Source organism: Dacryopinax primogenitus (genome assembly GCF_000292625.1).
Source record: "Dacryopinax primogenitus strain DJM-731 SS1 chromosome Unknown DACRYscaffold_6, whole genome shotgun sequence".
In the NCBI taxonomy this organism is placed as follows: domain Eukaryota; kingdom Fungi; phylum Basidiomycota; class Dacrymycetes; order Dacrymycetales; family Dacrymycetaceae; genus Dacryopinax; species Dacryopinax primogenitus.
In genome coordinates this window covers 1,003,760-1,025,509 of record NW_024467203.1, presented here as the reverse complement: position 1 = coordinate 1,025,509, position 21,750 = coordinate 1,003,760, and the positions used below count along the sequence as shown (strand labels likewise).

At 52.6% G+C, this 21,750-nt stretch overlaps 6 protein-coding genes across 6 annotated transcripts; 2 read left to right on the top strand and 4 right to left on the bottom strand.

Annotated features, from left to right (window-relative positions):
* Window positions 1-489: 489 nt before the first annotated feature.
* Window positions 490-6,728, bottom strand: DACRYDRAFT_106434 (uncharacterized protein; the record flags this gene model as incomplete). The annotated part of the gene is made up of 28 exons (XM_040768267.1): window positions 490-641; window positions 695-1,219; window positions 1,267-1,340; window positions 1,390-1,509; window positions 1,569-1,648; window positions 1,698-1,703; window positions 1,759-1,861; window positions 1,914-2,016; window positions 2,067-2,130; window positions 2,184-2,311; window positions 2,359-2,419; window positions 2,468-2,660; window positions 2,714-2,782; window positions 2,832-2,919; window positions 2,966-3,227; window positions 3,281-3,433; window positions 3,491-3,529; window positions 3,576-3,637; window positions 3,687-3,735; window positions 3,787-3,940; window positions 3,989-4,197; window positions 4,252-4,292; window positions 4,340-4,429; window positions 4,486-4,513; window positions 4,567-4,612; window positions 4,662-4,797; window positions 4,850-6,206; window positions 6,255-6,728. 28 exons carry the CDS (start codon window positions 6,726-6,728, stop codon window positions 490-492), a joined length of 4,866 nt encoding a protein of 1,621 aa, XP_040630163.1.
* An 827-nt stretch (window positions 6,729-7,555) lies between these two features.
* Window positions 7,556-8,627, bottom strand: DACRYDRAFT_21495 (uncharacterized protein). Its single transcript, XM_040772420.1, has 2 exons — window positions 8,465-8,627; window positions 7,556-8,239 (listed from the first exon to the last, which is right to left on the bottom strand). The coding sequence occupies exons 1-2, from the start codon at window positions 8,496-8,498 to the stop codon at window positions 7,716-7,718; spliced, it is 558 nt and encodes a 185-aa protein (XP_040630162.1). The 5' UTR covers window positions 8,499-8,627; the 3' UTR covers window positions 7,556-7,715.
* Window positions 8,628-9,316: 689 nt separating this feature from the next.
* DACRYDRAFT_115471 (uncharacterized protein) lies at window positions 9,317-10,955 on the bottom strand. Its single transcript, XM_040770009.1, has 7 exons — window positions 10,896-10,955; window positions 10,711-10,839; window positions 10,573-10,662; window positions 10,184-10,524; window positions 9,820-10,136; window positions 9,444-9,774; window positions 9,317-9,396 (listed from the first exon to the last, which is right to left on the bottom strand). Exons 1-4 carry the CDS (start codon window positions 10,931-10,933, stop codon window positions 10,416-10,418), a joined length of 366 nt encoding a protein of 121 aa, XP_040630161.1. The 5' UTR covers window positions 10,934-10,955; the 3' UTR covers window positions 9,317-9,396; window positions 9,444-9,774; window positions 9,820-10,136; window positions 10,184-10,415.
* Window positions 10,956-13,784: 2,829 nt separating this feature from the next.
* DACRYDRAFT_99572 (S-adenosyl-L-methionine-dependent methyltransferase) lies at window positions 13,785-14,788 on the top strand (the record flags this gene model as incomplete). Its single annotated transcript, XM_040777603.1, has 2 exons — window positions 13,785-14,132; window positions 14,188-14,788. The coding sequence occupies 2 exons, from the start codon at window positions 13,785-13,787 to the stop codon at window positions 14,728-14,730; spliced, it is 891 nt and encodes a 296-aa protein (XP_040630160.1). The 3' UTR covers window positions 14,731-14,788.
* A 372-nt stretch (window positions 14,789-15,160) lies between these two features.
* DACRYDRAFT_99571 (uncharacterized protein) lies at window positions 15,161-17,198 on the top strand. The gene has a single exon (XM_040777602.1). The coding sequence runs from the start codon at window positions 15,645-15,647 to the stop codon at window positions 17,151-17,153; it is 1,509 nt and encodes a 502-aa protein (XP_040630159.1). The 5' UTR covers window positions 15,161-15,644; the 3' UTR covers window positions 17,154-17,198.
* Window positions 17,199-17,451: 253 nt separating this feature from the next.
* DACRYDRAFT_78174 (ARM repeat-containing protein) lies at window positions 17,452-21,350 on the bottom strand (the record flags this gene model as incomplete). The annotated part of the gene is made up of 16 exons (XM_040776320.1): window positions 17,452-17,786; window positions 17,837-17,971; window positions 18,020-18,368; window positions 18,420-18,613; window positions 18,660-18,791; window positions 18,844-18,940; window positions 18,989-19,114; window positions 19,162-19,322; window positions 19,370-19,478; window positions 19,530-20,022; window positions 20,077-20,286; window positions 20,337-20,480; window positions 20,533-20,733; window positions 20,789-21,094; window positions 21,143-21,207; window positions 21,261-21,350. 16 exons carry the CDS (start codon window positions 21,348-21,350, stop codon window positions 17,452-17,454), a joined length of 3,147 nt encoding a protein of 1,048 aa, XP_040630158.1.
* Between the last annotated feature and the right edge of the window lie 400 nt (window positions 21,351-21,750).

Sequence of the window (21,750 nt, the reverse complement as noted above, 5' to 3'; positions counted from 1 at the left end):
GCAACTACACATGTGAAGTTGACGGGGAAATGCTCAAGGAGCTAGGATGAGTCATCTCCCGTCATGAGAACACCAGAATACAGGAGGAAAGATAGCAGGAGGACAAGCCTGAGGGTTTTCGAAAAAATCGCTCCGTAATCGAAAATTCTCAGCAACCATATGCATCAGCTCTCTGGGGGGTCCGACTCAAAGAATGATTAGCCTTCCGTACACATGCGCTACCAATTGGCATCAAGACATTGGAAGAGTTGCCCGATCCTCAAGTGACCGGCGAGCGCCAGGAGGGACAGAAGAGAAACACTCGCCTGAGTCCTTTTGGCTAGCATGCATCATGCACTGGGGACATTCGTCCCACGCAGGGCATGCATCTCAAAGGACGGTCTGCCTCAAGGTCTGAGGAGTCTTCCTCCGCTCAATCTGATTGAATGGATTATCATACTCGCTGTAGCTTCAACTCCTACAAGGGAAAGCTCCACTGGCATATACTTTTCATGCTGATAGACTCGAACGGCCCCTTTCCGCGACCGAGATCAGCTTCTCCTTGTCGCCGCTTTCCTCTACTAAGGAACGGAAGTAGCTCTTTTCGTTTTGCAGTAATGCCATGGGCGAATCGAATTCGACCAGCTTTCCAGCATCCAACACTAGAATACCATGAGTCCGCAATTCCACCTCTTTGGACATAGAAAGCACTTACCCATGATCTTGTCATAGTCCATGATAGTAAGCAAGCGATGAGCGATGGTGATCAGCGTCGCATGATGAAGCTCGGTACGGATTGAAGTCTGAATTACCGAATCGCTTTCAGCATCCACAGATGCCGTGGCTTCGTCTAAGATGAGCACTTTTGTCCCACGCAGACTCGCCCTTGCAAGGGCAATCAACTGACGCTGGCCAACGGAGAAGTTGCTGCCAGCATTTGCGACCGTGCTATCTAGTGTCAAGTTTGTGCCATCCGCGGCGCCGTTTTCAGTCAGTAGACCAATTGCCCGGAGGGCATAATTCAAGACCGCATCGTCGTGCTGCGAGAAGGGGTCCAGGTTGAATCGTAATGTTCCGGAGATCAAGGTTGGCTCTTGCGGGATGATAGCAAGATTGTTGCGAAGAGCGTCAAGATTGAGACCTTCTGTCAGTTGACCGTCATAGTAGACTTTCCCCTCAGTAGGAATGAGACGTAGTAGAGAGAGAGCCAAGGAGCTCTTCCCGCTGCCGGTTCGCCCAACTGACTGGTGTGAGTAACCTACGTGAAGCTCAAACGAACCAACGTACCTATGCCGACACGCTCGCCAGACTTGATTTCGAAGGTGATATTTTGCAAGACAAGAGGCCCGTCCTTGGAGTACCTAAATCGGGTCAAGAACCGCTCAACAAAGAATCCCTCCTGCAGCTTACCTGGCAGACAGATCTTCCACCTGTAAAGAGCCAGAGGAAGGCCAGTAGGCGGGTGGCTTTCCTTTCTCCGTGATCTCCGGCTCGTGATCGATAACAAGATAATCTCGGATGCGCTCGAGACTGGGGTGTTGGGACAGAATCTCAGCATTAGATGTGGTAAATGAATTGATATGACCGACCTGTTCGCCGAGATTTCCACCATATTGACCACACGGACCCACCAGAGAATCATAGACGAAAATTCGATGGCCATAGTCAGCTGTATGAAACATTAGGTCATGTTCTCATGAACAAATGTCATAGCGCACGCTGAACTAGAGCAATGTCAGTTTTCGGCATCTATAAGCAATTGATCTGACTTGGACATACCCCTGTTGTGCTCGCCCCAATTCGTGCCCTTACATACAAGAGGTATGTCGCAAGCCCAGATGAGAACGCGGCACCGAGTAAATCAGCTCGCGTATTGATCCACCTGCACAGTATTAGTCGGGAAGCACATCCTTTTCTGTATTGGGTCGACAAACCGATTGAGGTTATAAAACGTTCGGGAGGGACGGGAGTAAGCATCAGCACGCTGCCGAAGCTCGGCCTTGAACGATTCCTCTGCTCCATAGGCACGCACGGAGACTAGAATAGTGGTCGGTCTAAGTCACATCGAGTGGGTCGAAACTACACACTGAGTCCGGACACAGCCGCGTTGAAATGATTGTACAACGGCGAACGCCAGTTCGACCGCAGTCGCTGGAAATGACGCACTTTAGCGTTATCTCCGAGAACTCGGTGCGCCAACTTACCTTGACGCACATCTGAGCCGCGATATAAATTTGACCCAGAGTCAGACCAGCTACAATGATGAGGGCGCCGGGGATGCTGAAGATTGGGGAGATCACCATGATGACGATGAATTTCATGATCAGGGAGACTGTTATGAGGTGAGGACAAAGACAGCCGGCAGTCGTGAGAGCGCACCTGATTGCTGTAAGATGACTTGTGCAAGTCCAGTAAGTGACCCGTCAATTTCCCGAACATCCTGACACCCTTGAGTAAGCCAGCATGCTCAATGGTGTTGATACATTACCTGGGTGAACCTGGATACAATCCTGCCAACAGGCGTGCTGTCAATCCAACGGAGCGTCGATGCAAGGACACTGTCCATGAGGGCGTTGTGAATGCGACGACAAGCTTTAATGCTGACGAGTGCGTGGACCAGTTGCATGATGAGCCAGGTGCATTCCTGAAAGATGATCACGAGAATAAAGACAGTCAAGTAGCTACATTGTTTCATTAGTATCCGAGAACGGCGCAGCAAAGAATCGTCCCTTACTATATAACATTGACCCCGCTGGAGGGGGATTCGTACGCAGCCGACCAGCGACCAAGCCACCAGGTCCCCCTTTGTAGAATTCAGCAGAATATCCGATTGTATAGCTGGTAAATCATACCCGATATCCAAGCTGAGGATGATGACGTAACCCAAGGTAAGCAGAATCCAATATACGGGACCCCCGAAGGCATCCGTGAAAAGTTTGACTGTAATCATTAGCTCAGACCGGGATGGATGGAGTATGGCCTTTACCTGATGCCCACTTGATCCTCCCCTCAGCCATCTCCTCCTTGATGATGAGCTTTCCATCTGAGCTCTTGTCTGCCGGCTTCTGTTCATCCCCAGGAAGAGCTTCGATAACGTTCATCGCGTCCTTGCTTTCCTTGAGTTCCTCCCTCAGAGCAGCGTCCGAGGTGAGGGTCGCAGCTAAAGGTCCTTGACTGAGAATGCGTCCGTGTGTGCTGAGAGAGATGACATTTGTTGCGATCGGTGCAATAAGAGCCACAGCATGGGTCTGAAAGGGTAGCATCAAGACCGCAGTGAATTCTGCACAACGAATGAACTCACAACGAGAATGACCGTGCGATTCTTGATGAGATCCCCTTGCAGACATTTGTCAACAACCCAGCGAGCAGTGTGAACGTCCAATGCAGAGACCACATCATCGAGAAGGAGGGTCTGGGCTGGAGAGTAGACCGCACGGGCGAGGGTGATTCGTGCCTAGTAGACCCTTTAGCAAACAAAGAAAGGAGGTCCAGGAAGGAGACTGCAGCGGACCTTTTGACCGCCAGAAAGGGTAAGACCACGCTCTCCGACCTGCTCAGGCGTGAGATGTAGCATTGGAAGAGGATCAAAGACATACCTCTGCCGCATCGCCGGCATTGAACATCGTCAGGTCAGGTTCCAGCCCACATTGATATAACACTGAAAAGAAAGGTGAATGACAATACCACATGGGAATTATGTGGCTCACCTTTCTTATACCGAACCTCGTCATAAGGATTCCCGAAAAGAATGTTTGCCTGTGGGATGCCAAATCAGTCGAGTTCAGTTATGGGGAAAAGCTCGCTTACCCTGATGGTATCGTTCTGTACCCAAGACTCCTGCGCAGCGTACGCGAGTCCGCGCCCACGCGGTAAACTGAACCAAGAGTCAACCCCCTGCGGCTCAAAGTGCATCTCTCCAAGGAGTGCCATCAGGATAGATGTCTTTCCGCAACCAGTTGGACTGCAAACTAGTCAGCCTCCAACTTTGAATCAAGCAGGAAGTGCTCACCCGACAATAACGTTGATCTCCCCGCTCTTAAAGACGAGATCCTGAATATGCAGACGGAAATTACGCTGGCCAGGTTTGAGCGAGCCATCGGCGGGGTCTGTCCAGGTGAAAGTGGCATTGTGGAAGCCGACGACGTCAGTCTCTGCTGCTGGCGCGACGACGAGCGCAGTTTCGGCGGTCTTGGGGCGGTATCTATCCAACAGGCGACTCTGGGAAAGTAACGTGAACGACATGTCTGGAATCATTATGTTGTGTTCACTTACCGAACGCAAGAAATCGCTAACCCGGTCCAGAGATACCTTAGCTGGAAGCTATTCAGTGGTATTCTTGCCTATGTTTCTGGAGGCATACCTTTGATAATGTTCGTCAGCATCATGATAGCGCCAGCCATGTCATGGCGAAGCGTGTCGAACACCGGCACACTGGAGAACACTCGCGCAGCTGTATTCAGGCAGTCAGGCACGTAGCTCTTCACCCATACAAGTGGGTCTGCTCACCATCGAGCTCCTTGCCCAATACCAACGTCTATCCTGCCATCAGCGCATGTCTCTGCCATATCGATATATGAGACGACGTACATAGAAAGCATAAGTAATGATCATGGTAATCATTGGCAACATTCCACTGCAAAAACATTAGGCTATATGCGACAGACCATGATATGACAGCGTACCTGATGATGTTGTTCAGCATGCCAAGGATCTTGCGGAGCCGGACATAGTACAGTTCTTCGTCACGAACAGTACCAACCTGACCCCTAACGAGCGACTCCCACCCGAACATCTTGATCATGCGGATGATGCCAAGGGCTAGTATCGAGTCAGTTCAGATCGACGGTATATTGATCGGAGGAACGCATACATTCCGTGATTGCTTGTACACGCAGATCTGTCTTCTGCATCATCTTCCTCTGCGCGTCCTGGATGCGACTCGCGATCATGCCGGGGATTGGCAGGGTGATGATGATAAACAACATGCCAACGACCGCCGCCCAGGAGAGAATCACCCAAAGGAACCAAATGCAGAGGATCACCTCGAACGGACAGTCGAGAATCATGAAGAGGAAGTCGCGACCATCGATCAAGTTCCCAATATCGGTACCGAAGATGTTATTAATCTTGGCAGACAGGTGCGTCGCTGTGTTCGGCGGTGCAGAGGGCGCGGCAGCGTCAGGTTTGTCCTTGCCAGGATCTTTGTCCTTCCCCTTGTCTGTGCCGTTCGTGCTCGCCGGTGCAGCAGGAGGAGCCGAAGGTGGAGTGCTGCTACCCTCCTCCGCATCCCGCTCTGTGTCCACTAACGTAGCCGTCTCGGTACCTGAGGCGCTGGGTGCATGAGCAGCAGGAGTCTCCGCACCATCTTCGGGTGCCCCGGGCGTGCTAGTTCCCGGAGTGGGGGCAGGCGAAGCAGAGATGATCGATTCGTCTGTGAGCCTCACTCTGAGCGCATGTTCAAAGATGATCTGGGTGAGGACGTTCTCAGCCTGCACGGTCATACGCGTGCTGGTAAAGATGTACAGGTTGAATGCGAGCGTGTTGAGCGTCGGTGCGAGGAACATGAACAGGATCCACACCCATGGGCGCATTGTCGCGCCTTCTCCGTCATGTTCCATATACGTAAGCAGGCGGTTGATACCGATGGGCCCGAGGAAACGGCACATCACCTCGAGGACGAGGAAGAAAGACATGCGCGTATATTCCCAGCGGAAGACGTCCATCAGTCCGAAGAAGATGTGCCTTTCGCGCTTTCCCATATCCCTGCGTCGCACAGGGTCGAGCTTGTCCATCGCGCGCGCACGCAAGTTATCGCTCCAGTCCGTATCCGGCAGGGGTGGCAGGCGGTCGTACGGGAGTTGCGGGACACGCCAGGCGGTAAACACGATCGGTTCGAGGAAGAGGAAGAACATGAAGCTGAAGATGGAGGCTGTTTGTTCGGGTGCAGGCTTGGGGGCGGGGTTGGAGGGGTCGAAAGGCACGTACATGCGCGGTACGAGTGCGGGGATCGCAAGCCCAACGAGGGCGACGAACGACCCGCGCGTCCAGAGCAGCCAGGGGAGCGTGTTGTCTGCCGGAATGCCGGTGAAAGTGGTGAGAGGGAGGAAATTGCGCCAGAAGAAGACGAGGAACTGGATGAAGAGGATCCAGGAAGCGTGGAATGAGCATGAGGCTCGAGCGGCGCCGGTGAGCACGAGGGCTAGGAGGGAGAGTAGAGTAGCATAGGCCTATGCAGTTTCAGCTTGCCATCAATAGCCTTAGACAAAGGTACCCACGTATGCGACCAGCAAGGCGACCTCTGCCCTGCCAGTGCAGTCCCACATCCGGTCCCATCTCTGTCCACCGCCCAACGGGAACTGCGCGTCCGTGCCACTGACCACCTCCGGTCGTTGTCCGCTGCTCAGCACCACCGCAGCGATGGTGAGCCCTACAAGGGCGCTCGCACCAAACACCCGGGCAACGTTGAAGACATAGATGACCCAGCCGCCGCGGAGCTTCACGAACTCGTTTGCGCGGTTAAGCAGGCTGGATTCGGGTTCGGATAGGGAGAGGGGCGCGGGTTGGGGCTTCCTACTCCTATTGGAAAATAGGAGCAGGAGCAGAGCGCTGGCGTAGGCGGGGATAAACCGTGGATCGAGCCATATAGACTTGGCGCTGCAGCCGTCGCCCGAGTCAAAGGCGTGCATGCTGCCCATGCCGGACTGCGAGACCCGGGCAAGAAGGCGCTCCAGCGCATCGAGCTCCGACATTCCTGTTACAGTCTCAGGGAAAGGAATGAATGACGAGGGTTAGCAGCACCTGCAGCTGGATGGATGTTGTACGTGAGAGAGCCAAAGGACGCGCTGGCGGCGGTCGTCGTCAAAAGTCCACCACCACCTCACAAGCACACGTTCCTTCTGGTGACTTTGGCAGTGCAGCGGAGAACGGGGAACTTCCAGCAAGTGATGAATCATTTGAGTGAGCGCGAGGTCTTCTGATGAATGGAACGCGTCACACCCCGCGTCGCCGCATGCTCGCGATAACGACGCATTTGAACACTTTGATATCTTATTTCAATATTTCAATCGTTAACTATTACAATTGCATCATAGCATCAATATAACAATTCCCTAGCAATATAATGTCCACTAAGCCCTACACCGTCGTTTCTCCCTCATAACTCCGCGCTTTACGCGGCCATCCCAAGACCGGCATCGACATATGTCCTTGTGCTATTTCAGGCGCCCACCATACATACATCGTCCGACAAGCTCGGGCTTGCATCGCCTCATGAGTCATAGATAAGGCCAATGAGCTGTCCGCTTTTGTTGAAAATGCAATCCCGGAAGATCTGTTCGGCTCGGGAACGATGTTGAATGCCGGAGAACTTGAGGAGGCAGGCGGCTTTCGTTAGGAGGTCGTCAACTTGCCATATTCCCAATGTGTTTCCCCAGAGTAAACTTCCATGCAAAGCTCGTAGGAACTCGCTCATCATCACCTCCTGTACGACGGGCGCGCTGAAGGCGCCCACAGGTGCTCCGCAGTGCGAGGCTGCCCATCCCGAGACAGACCCATGTCACATGATTATTTTTCGCCAGGAATCGTGTGCAATCAATTGACGTTCTACAGTACTGTAAGGTATCTATCAAACATGCAGGAATTAAGAGGTGGATAACAATCATAGGCAGCATGAATGGTTAGTATTCGTTGCATCGCAAGAGCGCAGCAGAACCAGGGCGGGAAAGGCAAAAAGCAGGTCAGCTTCTCAACCGCAAATCGGCGACTGTCTCCCCTCTTGCCCGCCCTCCCCGGTCCCAGACAGCGGTTCTCCACCTCCCGACTTCCTCCTCGACCGCCTTGGGCTCTCTGATCTCCCCGAATCCGAGCTCTCTTAGCCTGCTAAGACAACTCCCCACCCACCCCCGACTCCGCCACCCTTTCTCTTGCAGGATATCCACCGAAGAAAGCTCGTCGTCGAAGAACTCTTGTTGCCCAGGGCGAATCTTGAGCAACAGCCAGCGAGCGAGCATAGGGAGGGCAGTCGCATCGACTGTCCTGGAATGATATGACAGCCAGGGTCCCTTCTCCGTCTCTTCCCAGAAGACGCGGAACAAGGTGGACTCGGGTGCGCCCTTCTTCTCCCGCTTAGGGGTCAAAAGTAGCGCCCATTCTTCTTCTCCTGAAGTGCCGACAGTGGGGAGAAGCACAAGGAAGAGCCGGTCTTTGTTGTGTAAAGGCATCTGCCATGCGTCGGCAGAGTTGTGAGTGGCCGTGCTGTGCACTGATGGGATGTAGGCGAGTAGAGAGTGTCGACGTCGTCGTTTGGGTTTGGAAGGGGTCGGAGAACGCGGTGGTAGAAGTCGGTATGGGAGGGAGAACGAGTCGCGTATCGAAAGTGAGCGGTAGCGTGTAGGATCATGAGGATCAGGATGGGGATAAGAAAGAACCGGCAGTGCGCGTAAGACATCTGCTTCTTCCTCTGGAGTAAAAAGGGAGAAAGACGTGCCTGTAGACTCGCCCACCGGCGAGCGGGTCGTCATCCTGCTCTGTCGATGTGGGCTTGAGGGGCTCAAGACGAGCAGAAGGGGTTTATATGCTTAATGAAGTGGTATTGGGCGGTGCACGAGGGCACGTAGAAACCGACTGGTGAAATGGAGGGAGGCAAGGAGTGAGCAGGAAGGGGAATGGCAAGCGTATGTATGCACACGCTTCGGAGGGCGGACTGCGGATTGATATATGCGGGTTGCCCCGTGCAGGCCACGAGGAAGACCCAGGTCGTTGAAAGAAGCAGCGCGGGTGCTAGGGAGCGGGAAGCAAGAAGCACGCTCCATGTGTTGCTATTTCACCTTGCGTCGAGCAGACAACGCCCAAATTAAGAACTTAGGATCCTGTATATCCCGCTCATTCTGTGCGTCCCGACGATCTGTATACGAAGACATCGGGTGGAGTTCGGCCGATGTCTTTATCCCCACATAACGGCGTTACCGCCCAAAGCGTTGGACGCGGGAAAGTTTTCGCGTTTGAACAGCTGATGATAGATTGATGGGCGGGTTGAGAAGACTTGAAAACTATCAGATGGTGGAGAATATCGGATCCGAAGTGATCTGCTTTTCCCATTATAGATCGTCCCAGATGTTGGTGAAATACGATGTTGGTTGAATATGAAAGAGCTAATCTTCTTGGCACTTATAAGGGACGGCATCGGTGATTACGATATTGACCCGATTCGCAACGAAACCCTACCATCGATATCGCACTTCCACCACAGCGCTGGCTGCTGTTTTCCTTGTCCGTTGAACAAGACAGGATCGAAGGAGGATGCGCAACTCCGTGTATCGGATCCCATTCCCCGACCACTCCGAGTGGTACATCGAGGGCACTCTCCACACCCGTCTACCACCGCACACTTCCCCCGATCCAGGCCGTCCAATCGCACTCGTACGTTCCTTCCCCGTGTGCAGGATATTCACCCATCTCCACTCTAGATCCTGCATGGTGCCCTAGGACATAGACATTACCTTTACCAACGCACCCTCCCTTCGCACATCTCGATCGACAGCTTCGCCTTCGATTTCCGGTCAAACAACGCCTCCACGGGGCCACCATGGGACTACGCAGGGTTCGGGAAGGACGTTGAGGATCTTAAGGTTGTTGTGCGGTGGCTAAAGGAGAAGGGATGGAGAGTCGTGCTTGTTGTGGGGCACTCGAGGGGCAGTATTGTAGGCATGAAATGGGTTGTTGAGGATGAGGAGAACGCGCATTCTGTAACCGGGTTCGCTAACGTCAGTGGTCGGTACAGGATGGACAAGATTCGCGGTATGCTCCCCTCTTACTGCTGTAACGTGAACTCACTGCCCGCAGACATCTCCAAGCATATGATTCCACTCCTATCCTCCCAAGGGTACTACGACTGGCATCACAACGTCGCCGGCCGTCCCCGAGTCGCCCGAGTGCACGTCGGCGACATCGACCGTTTCGCAGCATACGACGCTGCCTCTGTTGCACGCAAATTCCCGGGGGACGTGCATGTGCTTACTGTGCATGGGATGAAGGATGCCGTGGTGCCGCCTTATGATGGGGCTATCTATGCGCGGGTGTTTGAGAGACGCAGGGAGGAGGGAGGGAAGGGGACGAGCACGATGTACTTTATTGAGGAGAGTGACCATAATCATAAAGGGGTGCGTTCTAATACCGATATGGGGAGATGTGTCTGATGTGAAGACAGCATTATGAGGAAGTAAACGAGACGATCTCGCGGTGGTGGAGGAGCGTCGAGGATGGGAGTGTGCGTGGTGGGTGGGCGGAACCTTGGCGTCCCGAGCCGGGAGAGCTAGACGATAGCAAGAGCCGGCTATAACGTTTTTAAAAATCCTTAAATCTAGATGTGGGTAGTGTACAGTGAATGAAACGACAAACACAAAGCACCGTAGTGCCCTCAACAGAGGAAAGCAGAGCGATCATTGCGGTACGTTCGGGTCGACGAACGCGTGCCCGCATTTTAGGCAAATGAAGAACAGTGTCATCCGCGTCTCTTTTCGTTTGCCTTGGTCTTGGTAAGTCACTGCTCTGTACTGTAGTCAGTACCTGCTCGACGCAGAAGAAGAGGATGCACACCCTTCGGAATGACAACTCGGGCAAAGGACATCCGCATCCCTAGGGAGGGTGATATCCTTATTCACATCTTCTGTCACACCGGACTGCTCCCTGTCCAAGTGTCAGAACAAGTCCGCAAACGAGGAGACAGCAGCGCACTTCGTCACTGTGAACAGATCGTTTTTGTACACACATGGATCTGTGGCTTGGTACTCGAAGTCGCAGTTCCTGCAGGCGTAGAGGAGCACATGACGGTCCTTGTCTGCGCGTGGGTAGAGGAGGTTGTTACTGTTCGGGGATAGTATTATCAGGGGATATATCTCAATCAATGGAATGAGACGAACCACTCGATGCAGAATTGGATTGACTCGTCAGATGCCATCCGAAGTTCAGCTATAAGGTGGTGATGACCAGAGAGGTGGTAAAAGTGGCGAAACAAGCGCTGAGCAAGAAAGCGGGCGTTAAGTGGCGGTGCAAGGGTTCTCTGATGGTAACGTGATCACGTTACCAGAACTCTCTTTGAAGTTGCTCCGTTGTTAGCCCGACGGTGACCGTTCTTCTCCGTCTATACTAATATCTTGCACTTGCCCAGGGTGTGCGCGGAGCGGTTGACTATCCTCAAGGTCCCAGGAATTGACACGTGTTGGTGATTGGATCTTTGACGACCATGTGGACCTCTACACTATCGAATGGATTGCGAATTAAACTGCTCGCACAGACCTGCAGATCCTATGGACGTCTCACCACACGCGGGCTACAGATATGGCCCTCGCCCATGGCCCCCAAACCAAAGGGCGATATTCCCAAGACGTGGTCTGGACTGCTGTCTGGTGCCATACCGCCGCTAGATCCTGGCCCAACCCCATACATCTCATCTGCGCCTAACACCCGCCAACCAAGTCGAATAGATCTTGCTAGCAAGTACCACCTCTACACCATCGCTAGGTGGGATAGACTCGATAAGATGGCCTAGTATGCTGCGCACGTGCTAGACTTCGTCTCTGGGAGACGAACCGAAGATCAGCCCCAGACCGACTTCTTCGATCCAGGGCAAGTCTGGGCACCCGGGATCGCCTTTGACGCCCTCGGATCAAGAGAATGCTCGGTTGAGCTTCATATTGACCGATATATCCTCTCGCCAACCCATATAGTACTGGGTAGTCTCACAAGATCGAGATACCTGTTCGAACCCGAGTATTGCGTGACTGGGGGCTCCATCGATCGAGCTATCCTAAAATCTGCCGTTCCAAGTGATGAAGGGATCGAGGGTGGCGACTGGAAGATTGCATTTTGTATTGAGGTGAAGGGGGATGATGTGATTGACACGGCCCACGCCAGTATGGACAAAGCTTGGCAATCGGAGAAGGTGCAAACCAGGACACTCCCGAATGGTGTCGAAGTCTCATCTTTATTGTTCTCATATCCGATCCCACATGACAAGGACCATCGCGGCTCACGAACTGTCTTCAAGAGGGTTGATGGTGAAGAACGCAGGATGGAGTCCTGGGAACTTATGTATCTCCAAGTGCGGCATGTCTCATCGTTTTACTACTGCACATTTCTAACTTTCAGCTCAAAGGCTTGGAATCACCTAGTTCAAGCATATCCATTTGTATCGTTGATATCGGACCACCTTTTCATTCCTGTCCTCCGCGTGGGTTGTCGGAGATGGCAATTGGGAATCCTATTCCGGTACGTCTCATCTACATCCTAGATATGCAGCAGTACCTGAATTTATTCTAGGGCGATATGCGCCCGCTCGCCTATATGGGTCTTCATTTGCTCCGCATTGCTATCGGACGCAATGGGCCTACCAAAGATGAATGGGGCAATGTGGATACCCAAATTCAAGAAAGAATTTTGGAGACATTTGACCCGCTAATCACCATGTTCGGGGGCTCCGATCCGCCTCATTCCGAATTATTGCAGAAGATCACTAAGTCTGGCACCAAGAGGACTGGAGAGCAAGTCGAGGCATCGGACTTGGCGCCACCAAAACCTCACAAAACGTCAAAGCCTATCAAGTCATCAGAGAAAGTCAAAGAGGAAAAGTCGCCCGCCACTCCCCGAGAGGTCCAAACGACTGTCAAATGCCGAACCTTGTCATTATCACCAACAGTAGTAGGGGGCAAGACCGGAGATGGAAAAATCAGTGTCATTGACAATGAGGCCGAAAAGATGACAGACACGCCGGTGGGGATGATGCCACCGATCATCAATATTCGCATGAGCAGAGGTCTTCTGCCATTCAAGGTAATTGACTGGCCTGAACATCATCCGACAGCAGACGACTCCATCAGGCTTCGCACCCTTATTGGAAGAGGACTTCTAGGAAAAGCTTATGATGGCATGTGGAATGAGATCCATGTCGTGGGTAAGATGGTCAGGAAGGGAGATGAAGAAGAAGAAGAGGCCATTCGAAAAGAAGCCCGTGCATACAAGATGCTGAAGGATGAGTGGGGACAGGCAGTGCCCACTTTTTATGGTCTTTACGAAAACATGAATGGTCTTCTGCTTCTGTTGTCTTACGAGGGTCGAACCGTGCTGAAGCAGGACATGAATAAGTCAGTGTATCACCATTCTTCTTGTTGATTATAAACTGACACCTGCTAGGGAGGAGATCTGGCCGTTGTTACGTCGGATTCATCAGCATGGAGTCGCACACAACGATATAGCCGCTCGTAACGTCCTGCAGCGACCAAATGGTTCCTATTGTATCATAGACTTTCATCGGGATACGTTTCATGCTGGACGGAGATGTACTGGTGATTGTCCCGAGTTGCGTTTGCACCGCCCCTCTGGAAGGGGCGATCAGGAATGTGCTCACGTTGCTTGAACGCTCTTCGAAGTTGCCCCGTTGTTAGCCTGACGGGACGGGGACCGTTCCTCCGTCTATAACGGAAAGTGTATCCAACGTGCACGAGGTGCCAACTTCCTGAATGATCTGTTTTGCTTACTTGCTGACATACTCGTTGCTATTTAGAGCTGATCTTGGCAGTGTATCGGATCGACTCATCTGTGCGTGGCGGTCTCAAGTTGTGCCGTAAGCGGAGCCGAGCGGACTTGGAGGGTACCGTTATGTTAGACGTTCCTCAACATGTTGGGCGTATATAAAGAGGCGCTTTCATGAACACCAATAAAGCATCGAAGCACTGGCTTTCAACATCATCAAGAGGTTTACCCTCCGAGTTCAGCCACCCCGTTTAACATCCTTCGTCGTTACCGCACCAACAATGTCGACTACTACTCCCGCTCCCACCCAGCCTCACACCTGGCAGGACACTACCGTCCACATCGAAGATCGTCACCGCGCTGGAGAACTCGTCACCGGCGAGTTCGCAAAGGTACTGCTGGACGCTGCCGCCGTCCCTCCCTCGACGCCACAGGACCTTGTGGTGCTAGACAACGCGTGCGGCTCTGGGATCGTCACCGCCATCTTGTTGGGGAGGATGTCGGAGGAACAGAAGAGGCGCACCAAGGTCTTGTGTGGAGACATCCAGTCAGAGGTGGTGAAGTATGTCACCGAAAGGATTGAGCGGGAGAAATGGGAGGGTGTTGAAGTCAAGCTTCTTGATGCCCAGGTGCGTGTCATTCGCTCTTACGCACTATCCCTCTGGGTTGCTGAGAATGAAGCAGGACACTAAGCTCCCCTCTTCTACGTACACGCACGTCCTCACCTCCTTCGGAATCATGCTCCTCCCTAAGCCTATCCTGGCACTGCAGGAGATCCATCGGATCCTCGCTCCCGGCGGACTAAACGCTTTCAGCACCTGGGTGGAAGTTGGCTGGGTCGCCTGGGTCGAACGCGCCTTCCGTGCTATCCCTAACTGCCCGCCATTCCCCACCCAAGAGCAGATCAGCAACTTTATGGACACGGGTCGGTGGGATCAGGAGAGCTTCATCTGCCAAGTCCTGGAAGAGCAGCGGTTTGTCGACGTGCGCATCCAGGTGCACAAGGAGGCGGGCAAGATTGAGAGCCCCGAGTTCCTAGTGCGCGTCTTTGGAAGTATGTTCATCGGGCTTGCTACGCGCTGGTGGACGGATGAGCAGAAGAAGGAATACGCAGACGAGATCGCGCCCGTGCTGTTGAGCCAACTGCAGGAAGAGTTTGGGAAGGGCCAACAGGTCACTATGCCCATGTGCGCTAACCTCATAACCTGCCGCAAGCCGGCAGCGTAGTTGTTTCTCCATCTCTGTACCAGGTTGTTATCAGTTTGTAAAGGATTGTCGAAATAAAATAAAATGATTGTCACCTCCTCCGGGAGTAGAGGTAAGGGTAGGGCCGTGGGAAACCCCACACTCTGGAACCTGGGCAGTACGGACGGTGATGAGGTCATGTGTCTTTATCGAACCGAAGCAGCACGTAACCTATGAACCAGCCTTGATGAATCTACTTCAAAGTGTCTTACAACACGGGTCGCGTCATTTATTCCTAACCCCTGGTAGGCAAGGGGTACCTCGAACAAGGGGTCAGGCTGAATCGATCACGTGATGTCTTGCCCTGGTTGGACCCTGAGAGTCGTTGTGAAGAATGACGAAGCACGATGGCAAGGCGACCGTCGCCTCGTTTGCCATTAACGGCTGTCACGGCTGTCCCCATCGTCGTCGTCGTTGTCGAGACCTGGCGGCTCCCAAGGCCATTGTCAACAGTGGGCAGCTCCAGCGTGGCTGGATGATAATAACAACATGCTCTGATTACGCCCAGCTTCCTGTTCCCCTTCTCGTCCCATTTCTGCCTGTGACGACCACCTCCTCTGCGCTCTGCCCGGCAAGCAAGCTATTGAGTGAGGAATTCCGACTGCTGGCAGTGCGATATCGCATACTATACTATCTTCTACAACACTATTTCGCAGACGAGCTCGCAGTGCGAGCACGGTCTCCCCAACACACTCGACAACCGACACGATAGGAATCGCACACCGAGACAAGTGGATCTGTCTCATTTCAGAACGATACACATTCGTTCACGACACCGACGTTGACGCTGGTTTCTTGACATATTGACTCGTATCTGGAGCTCGTGGGCTGTTTGAAGGAACTGCCTTTGCCGTTGTATCCTGCATTGTTCAACCCGGCATAAGAAAAGCACGAATATGCTGCCTACTACTTCTCTTAGTCGGTCGACGTCGCGCTCATCCCCGCCGCTCTCTCCTACCCCATCTCAAACGGCTGCACGTCAAATGTCGCCTTCGTCACATCAGCCAGGCACCTCACAAGCCCTTCCCCCGCTCTCTATCTCTCTCCCCGTCACCCCTCCCCCAGTTGCCGCAGGACCTTCCTCAGCGCCACCGCTATTCGAAGCACCTGCTCTCCCACGCAAAATTGGCGAGCTGAATTACACACCCCCACCGCCAGGTACGCCGTTGCCTGCCACACCTTCTCACACCCAGCCCTCGCCTACCACCACACCTCGCTCAGCACCAGCGCGCATCTTGAACGCCCTCATCCCCCGGTCAAGACGGCTATCCGATGCTAGCTCAACAGCATCAAGGAAGAAGAAGGTGTACACAGTGTTTGGCTTGCATGTCAAGACACTCGCCTTCTTCTTTATCGTGCTGCTGGCGTTTCCAGGAACGATCGCTGCTTGGGCTTTGGCCTCGATCCATTTTGGCGGATCGTCTCCCACCGCCAGCAGCTTGAACTCTGCGGGAAATGGGAATGCAGGTCTTGCCGAGGCAGGATCAACGTGGAACAAGACGCAACCCGTGACGGCGCAGATCGACCAGCAGATGCCAAGCAATATGACGCTCCCGTTCGGGGCAAACGGAACGTCGTTCAATACTACCAACCCTGGCCTAGATGGGGGAGCCGGCGTCACTCCGCTTACGGGAAATTCGAACACCACAGTCGGCTTCGACAACAGCACCCTCCCTATTGCTGGGAGCAACACCGATGGCTCGAACACCGATGGCACCGCTATGGGAAGCGAGCAAGCCATGATGCTCTCCGGCATTGTTTTCCTTCATGTGGCATTCACGATTGGCTCGATCCTTGAATTGCTCATGCTTGACCGCCTCCTGTTTCAGCTCATCCAACAGCGGCGACAGTACCGTCTCCCTGGATTCGCACCAGCCACAGCAGGGAGCGCACTTGGTGCGATGTTCCACCATGCACGTTGGGGTTCCAGAGACAGCGAGGAAGGGACAGAGCCCGGCATGGGGGAGGGAGAGGACGCTAGTCCCCAAAGCTTCCTCATGCGATATGCTGCGCCTTGGAACCGCCCTCAGCTGCCAAGCTACCGCACTGCCATTGGAGTGAGGGAACAGGGTACGGGAGATGTGGAGGACGAAGTGATCGTTGGACCCGCTCCCCCAGAGTACGGTAACACCAGGGGCAGCGTGTTGCTTTTGCAGGCGGCATTGGCAAGAGGGGCGAGTACGAGCAGCCGGCGGAGTGTTAGGAGCACAAGAAGCTCTAGAAGCACTAGGACCACTCGAAGTACTCGAAGCACTAGGAGTCCGGCGCAGATGGAAGCAGGGCAGGGGGATACCACTGTGCTCGGAGAAGAGGGAATCCTGGATGCGGAGTTCGCAAGGAGGTTGGAGGAAGCGCTTAGTGGGTTGGATATGCCTGCCGCTCCCTTACGTGCCGCTCGGGATTAGTCCTGTTCGGAGCAGGAATTGGACTTGATTTATATCTCTACTTTTTCGGACAAAGTAAATGGACCAGGTTTCGGACCACCAGGTGCTGTTACGAGTAGAGCATTGGTCTACTTAAAATACTCCAACGTTCAGTATCTCCGTTCATGGAGCAATCCGATTTGAGCTACAAGGTGCGGGCACACTGCTCCAACCGGTCGCCCTCCCAGAGCACTTCAATAGAAAAATGTAATTATCGCGGATAGGCGGGACCTAACATACAACTACTAAACCCATGTGCGAGGCAAAACACATTCGAACTTCAACTGGCGGAGCGTTCCAGAGCCTTCTTTCCGATCTCCATCAGAGCGACCTGACCCTCTTGCCCGACCCCACTAGTTGCAGCGACATACGCTTGAGGGTTTGATGTTTGGAACGCATGTAACGACGCTGCGAATTTGATGTAAGGGTCGACCTTGTCGACGGCAGTCTCAAAGAACCAGTCTTCCTCCTCTTCTTCATCGTCATCGTCTTCATCTGGCAATTCTGAAGCTGGTATCGGCTGCCCGGCTAGAATGGCAGCCGACTTGGCTCGCAAGCGAGCGGCTTCTTCCGCCAGTTGGTTTATGTACTCGGTCTCCTCGTCAATCACATCGCCTGTAGGAATTGTCGTTGGTGACCGTATGTTGCTCAATGACTGAACGTACCATCCTCATCCTCTGCATGGTCATATGCATGTTCCTCGTCCTCTTCCATGCTGGCATCATCGTGATCATCTTCATCTTCATCCTCCATCTCATCAACGTCTTCCTCCAGCAGCTTCCTGGCAATCTCCTCCCGCTCTGCACCTTGATCAGTGGACACACCGCACAGCAAAGGCAGGGGCATACTCTGTTCAGCCGCTGGTAGGGCCGTGAAACAACGCAAGGCGTTGCTCAATATGATTGGCCATAAGCTGGCTGCCGGCGGGGGTACTTGTTCCGAAGGCAGGTCCATCAGCCGGGAAACCATTACGATAATCAATTGCAAATCGTGTACCCGCGCTAGTTTCGGTACTTCGTGAAGCCACTGTTCAAATGCCCAAGAAGTTTTTTCAGTTGCCTCCAGTGCAATGAGTGTCTCCGTGGGATAGACCGCGAGAAGGGAGAGCAACACGTTGACTTTTTGCGTTCGTTGAGGGGAATCTTCGCCGTCAAGGATCAGTATGCGAATGGTTGCTTCAACAAGTTGGGCAACAGACTAGAATACGGCATCAGAGGGAAGAATATACAAGTCTGCTGCCTATCGCACCTGATTGAGCAGCCCAGGTGATTGCATGATGAAAGTCTCTGCAATCATGGAGACAGCTCTGCGGTCCCATGCACCTGCACTGTCTTCAAATGCAATCGTCCGGAACATATCAACGATCATAGCACAATAATCGGGCCGTTCGCTAAATGCCTGAACTCCGTGCTCGATGAAGAAACTTATGACAGGCATCATGTCTGACCATATGAGCATAATACAATGAACGCTCGCTGTATAGCGCACCTTCAAAATAATCTACAGCCAGGATCTTGAATGCTTTGTATGTTGCTTCGAAGACTTGCCACATGTACGAGGATATATTGTTTAGTTGTGTGAGGAGAGAATCGGTAAGTGTGTAGATCTCGTCGAACATGTCTGTCATCAATTGAGTCTGATTGGACCCATGTTCCAAGTTAGTCCTACTCACCAACATTGCCCTGCTCTAAGGTACGGAGGATGATAGGCAATACTGTCATTTGTATAGCTTTAAGCAGGTCCGGGGAATCTTTCTGTGAGTCGATGATCTGCGCATGGTTGAGCAATACAAGTTTCATCGAAAAGAAGGGACTCACCACTCCAATCGTACGAAGAACCCCTATGGCAGCCATTGTCTTATCCGTTATCTCATCATCGTTGTTCTCTTCCCCTAGGGCACGAGCGTCCTCTATCTGACTGAAAAGGGTGTTATAGGATCCGCACTGAACAGTCGTCAGACAATTGTCACCCTAGAAGTATGTGCACAGACCAGATGCACAATAATCGGAAGTGCTAGCTGCTTTAATTCATCGGCGAAGTAGGCCACAACATTATCCAATGCAGCAGACAAAGTGTCCAACCCCAGCTCATCCGAGAGCTTAAGGAATGCTTGTATAATTTCTCCAATATGCGGTGCAATCAATGGTCGTACTGGTGCAAGTCAGGATTGATTCAACTGCTGTAGGTGAAGAGCACACCTTCCGGTTGCTCCATTAGACTGGAAAATGCAAAGGATGCATTCACTCGGACGGGCAATTCGGCATCCCGCATGGCACCCATGACTATCTGGAAAGTATTCAAGAGTTGCTATAATAGGCCATTAGTCAACCGTGTTAGGGACAAGGCGGTATTACTGACACCGTCAACCCAGGAAACGCCGTTCTCCTCAAACTTCGTGATGACGTCGCAAGCGATGCTGCGCATATAGGCATGAGGGCTTGTCAGCTCCGGTATTATATGCTGGGTTAGGATGTCATTGACATGGCCCTTGGATAGGGGGTGGTTCACGAAAATATCGTCCAGAGCCATAATCATTGTCAGAACACCATACTTAGATTCTGGGCCTTGCGAGCCGGGGTATTGGCCAAGAATATCCGATATGTGCGTGAGAATAATTTGATAGGAAGACTTTGAGCGACTTCGTGCGAGCCCCAGAAGGAAACCACACGCGTGTGGATCCGGCCAACCTAGGTCCTCGAAGTTGCCAAGCGATTCCTGAACGAACGTAACAGGATCGGCTTCCCAGAGCTCGGCTCTTCGCGTGGTGAACCGGAGGATGGGGTAGACAAAGTGCCGGATGAGATCAGGCACATGCGGCTTCAAGAGTTCCCAAGTCGACTTCGGCTTGATGCTAGAATGATACATTGAGTAATGATTGTACAATCAATTGCAAGCAAATCTTCACCTCTCAGTCAGGAAATCAAGAATTAGACATAAGCAACGGTCGGTCATCCAGCCTTGTTCCCAATTGTTTCTTTGCTGGGCGCTGACGTAGAGCTCGAGTTGGGCTAGATAACGACGCAGAATTTCGGGGGCAAATAATCCGATGAACTTGGTCGCAAATGGCGTATATTCTTTCTTGTATATTGCGGGCAATTGAGATGGATTTCCGTATCTAAACCCATAATAATGAAACGCTTGAATGACTGGTGGTTGAAGACTCACTTTCTGAACAAGCGGTTCAACACACGAAATGCCCACTTCTTCGCTTTCCAATATGGCGTTCCAGCCAAATCATCTAAATCATCAGGTGACGCACCCTGCACAGACAGAGGTACTTGATGAGACACAATCTGGAGGAAGAGTGTCCTATATGATAGATGTCAAATGGGCATGACGTTGAGATGATGAAGCTACTGACCCCCATGGCATGATACCTTCGGGTGCTTGGAGGCACACGGCGAGATCCTGCTGGATGGACATCCAGTAGCACTTCACCACCAAGTGTAATATCTCCGCTTTATCGGTAGAAGGATGAGCAGTGAGCGCCTTGGTTGCGAGGGGATGGAGCAAGGGGAAAATATTGGCGGTGACGTTCGCTACATGCGGGCTGCTGCTGTAGCTGCGGAATATCAATGATCGAAGAAAACCGATGCGAAGGGAGAACATGGACATACCGAAATGCCTTCAACATTTCGAGCAAGGATATTAAGCCGACAAATATCTCTCGGCCTCTTCCGCTCGCCAGCAACTTCCGCACATCCGTTTCAAGCTCTGGCCATTCCTCTGGCCACGTTGCTTTCACCAAGTATCCCAACGTTGTCCGTAAAATAGAGGTGATAGAATGTGATGGAGAAGAACCAATCAATGGCAGGATAGAAGACTTGAGGACAGCGATGGTCTTTTGGGTGTTGGCGGAATCTTCTCCTAGGCCGGAGGTGAAGCTGTTCTTGAGGTAGACTGCAGCAGCCTGACGCGTTGCACTGAGGTTCCGTTAGCCTTATCGTATCAACCGATTGTGCTTTCCTCACAGAGACACATCCGTGGCGCTAATAATCTGCATCACAGCGGGTATAAAGCTTTCGTGGGATGCCACCTGAGCTATCGTCAGCATGAAAGCAGCAAAGTCGGGACATGGCATGAGCACACCTTGTGGATCTCGATCTCTGCCGTCATTCGCACATTCTGGTCAACAGAGTATGTTGCTGTGAACAAATTGACAAGACCAGACACGTCCATTATCGCTACCTCTTCTCCACTGTTCGTGAGCGCAAGCAGAGACTAAGTGTGCCAGTACAAGTATGGGCGAGGAATACGGAATGGGGCCAGTCGCGATCGGAAATTTCAAACAGATTCCGTGGACGCGTTCATAACTCGATCACGAACACCTGGCACAACGTGATCAATAACTAGTGCCAAACATCCTTAAATATGCAGATCTGCACCATCAACGCGTGTTAACGAAGCGACAGTTTCAACGACGATTTTCTTTCGAATGTGAACTGCGAGACAATGGGGTACATGGGTTAGGTGTTTGAGCGACAGGCTGCGTTAAACTGCCCGCACTGGAAGTAGATGCACGCAGTCGTTCGGAGTGAGTAACCATCGCCCCGCAGCCTTACTTCAAGCTGCTTAAGCA

Excerpts from the sequence above, each read along its gene's own strand:
- DACRYDRAFT_115471 (XM_040770009.1), bottom strand. The coding sequence starts at position 10,933 with ATGGCATCTGACGAGTCAATCCAATTCTGCATCGAGTG. Across the intron at positions 10,840-10,895 it reads ATCCAATTCTGCATCGAGTG|TAACAACCTCCTCTACCCAC; the intron begins GTTCGTCTCATT and ends ATCCCCGAACAG. Across the intron at positions 10,663-10,710 it reads GATCTGTTCACAGTGACGAA|GGAGCAGTCCGGTGTGACAG; the intron begins GTGCGCTGCTGT and ends ACACTTGGACAG.
- DACRYDRAFT_21495 (XM_040772420.1), bottom strand. The coding sequence starts at position 8,498 with ATGACGACCCGCTCGCCGGTGGGCGAGTCTACAG. Across the intron at positions 8,240-8,464 it reads GCCGGTGGGCGAGTCTACAG|TGCACAGCACGGCCACTCAC; the intron begins GCACGTCTTTCT and ends ACATCCCATCAG.
- DACRYDRAFT_99571 (XM_040777602.1), top strand. The coding sequence starts at position 15,645 with ATGCTGCCTACTACTTCTCTTAGTCGGTCGACGTCGCGCTCATCCCCG.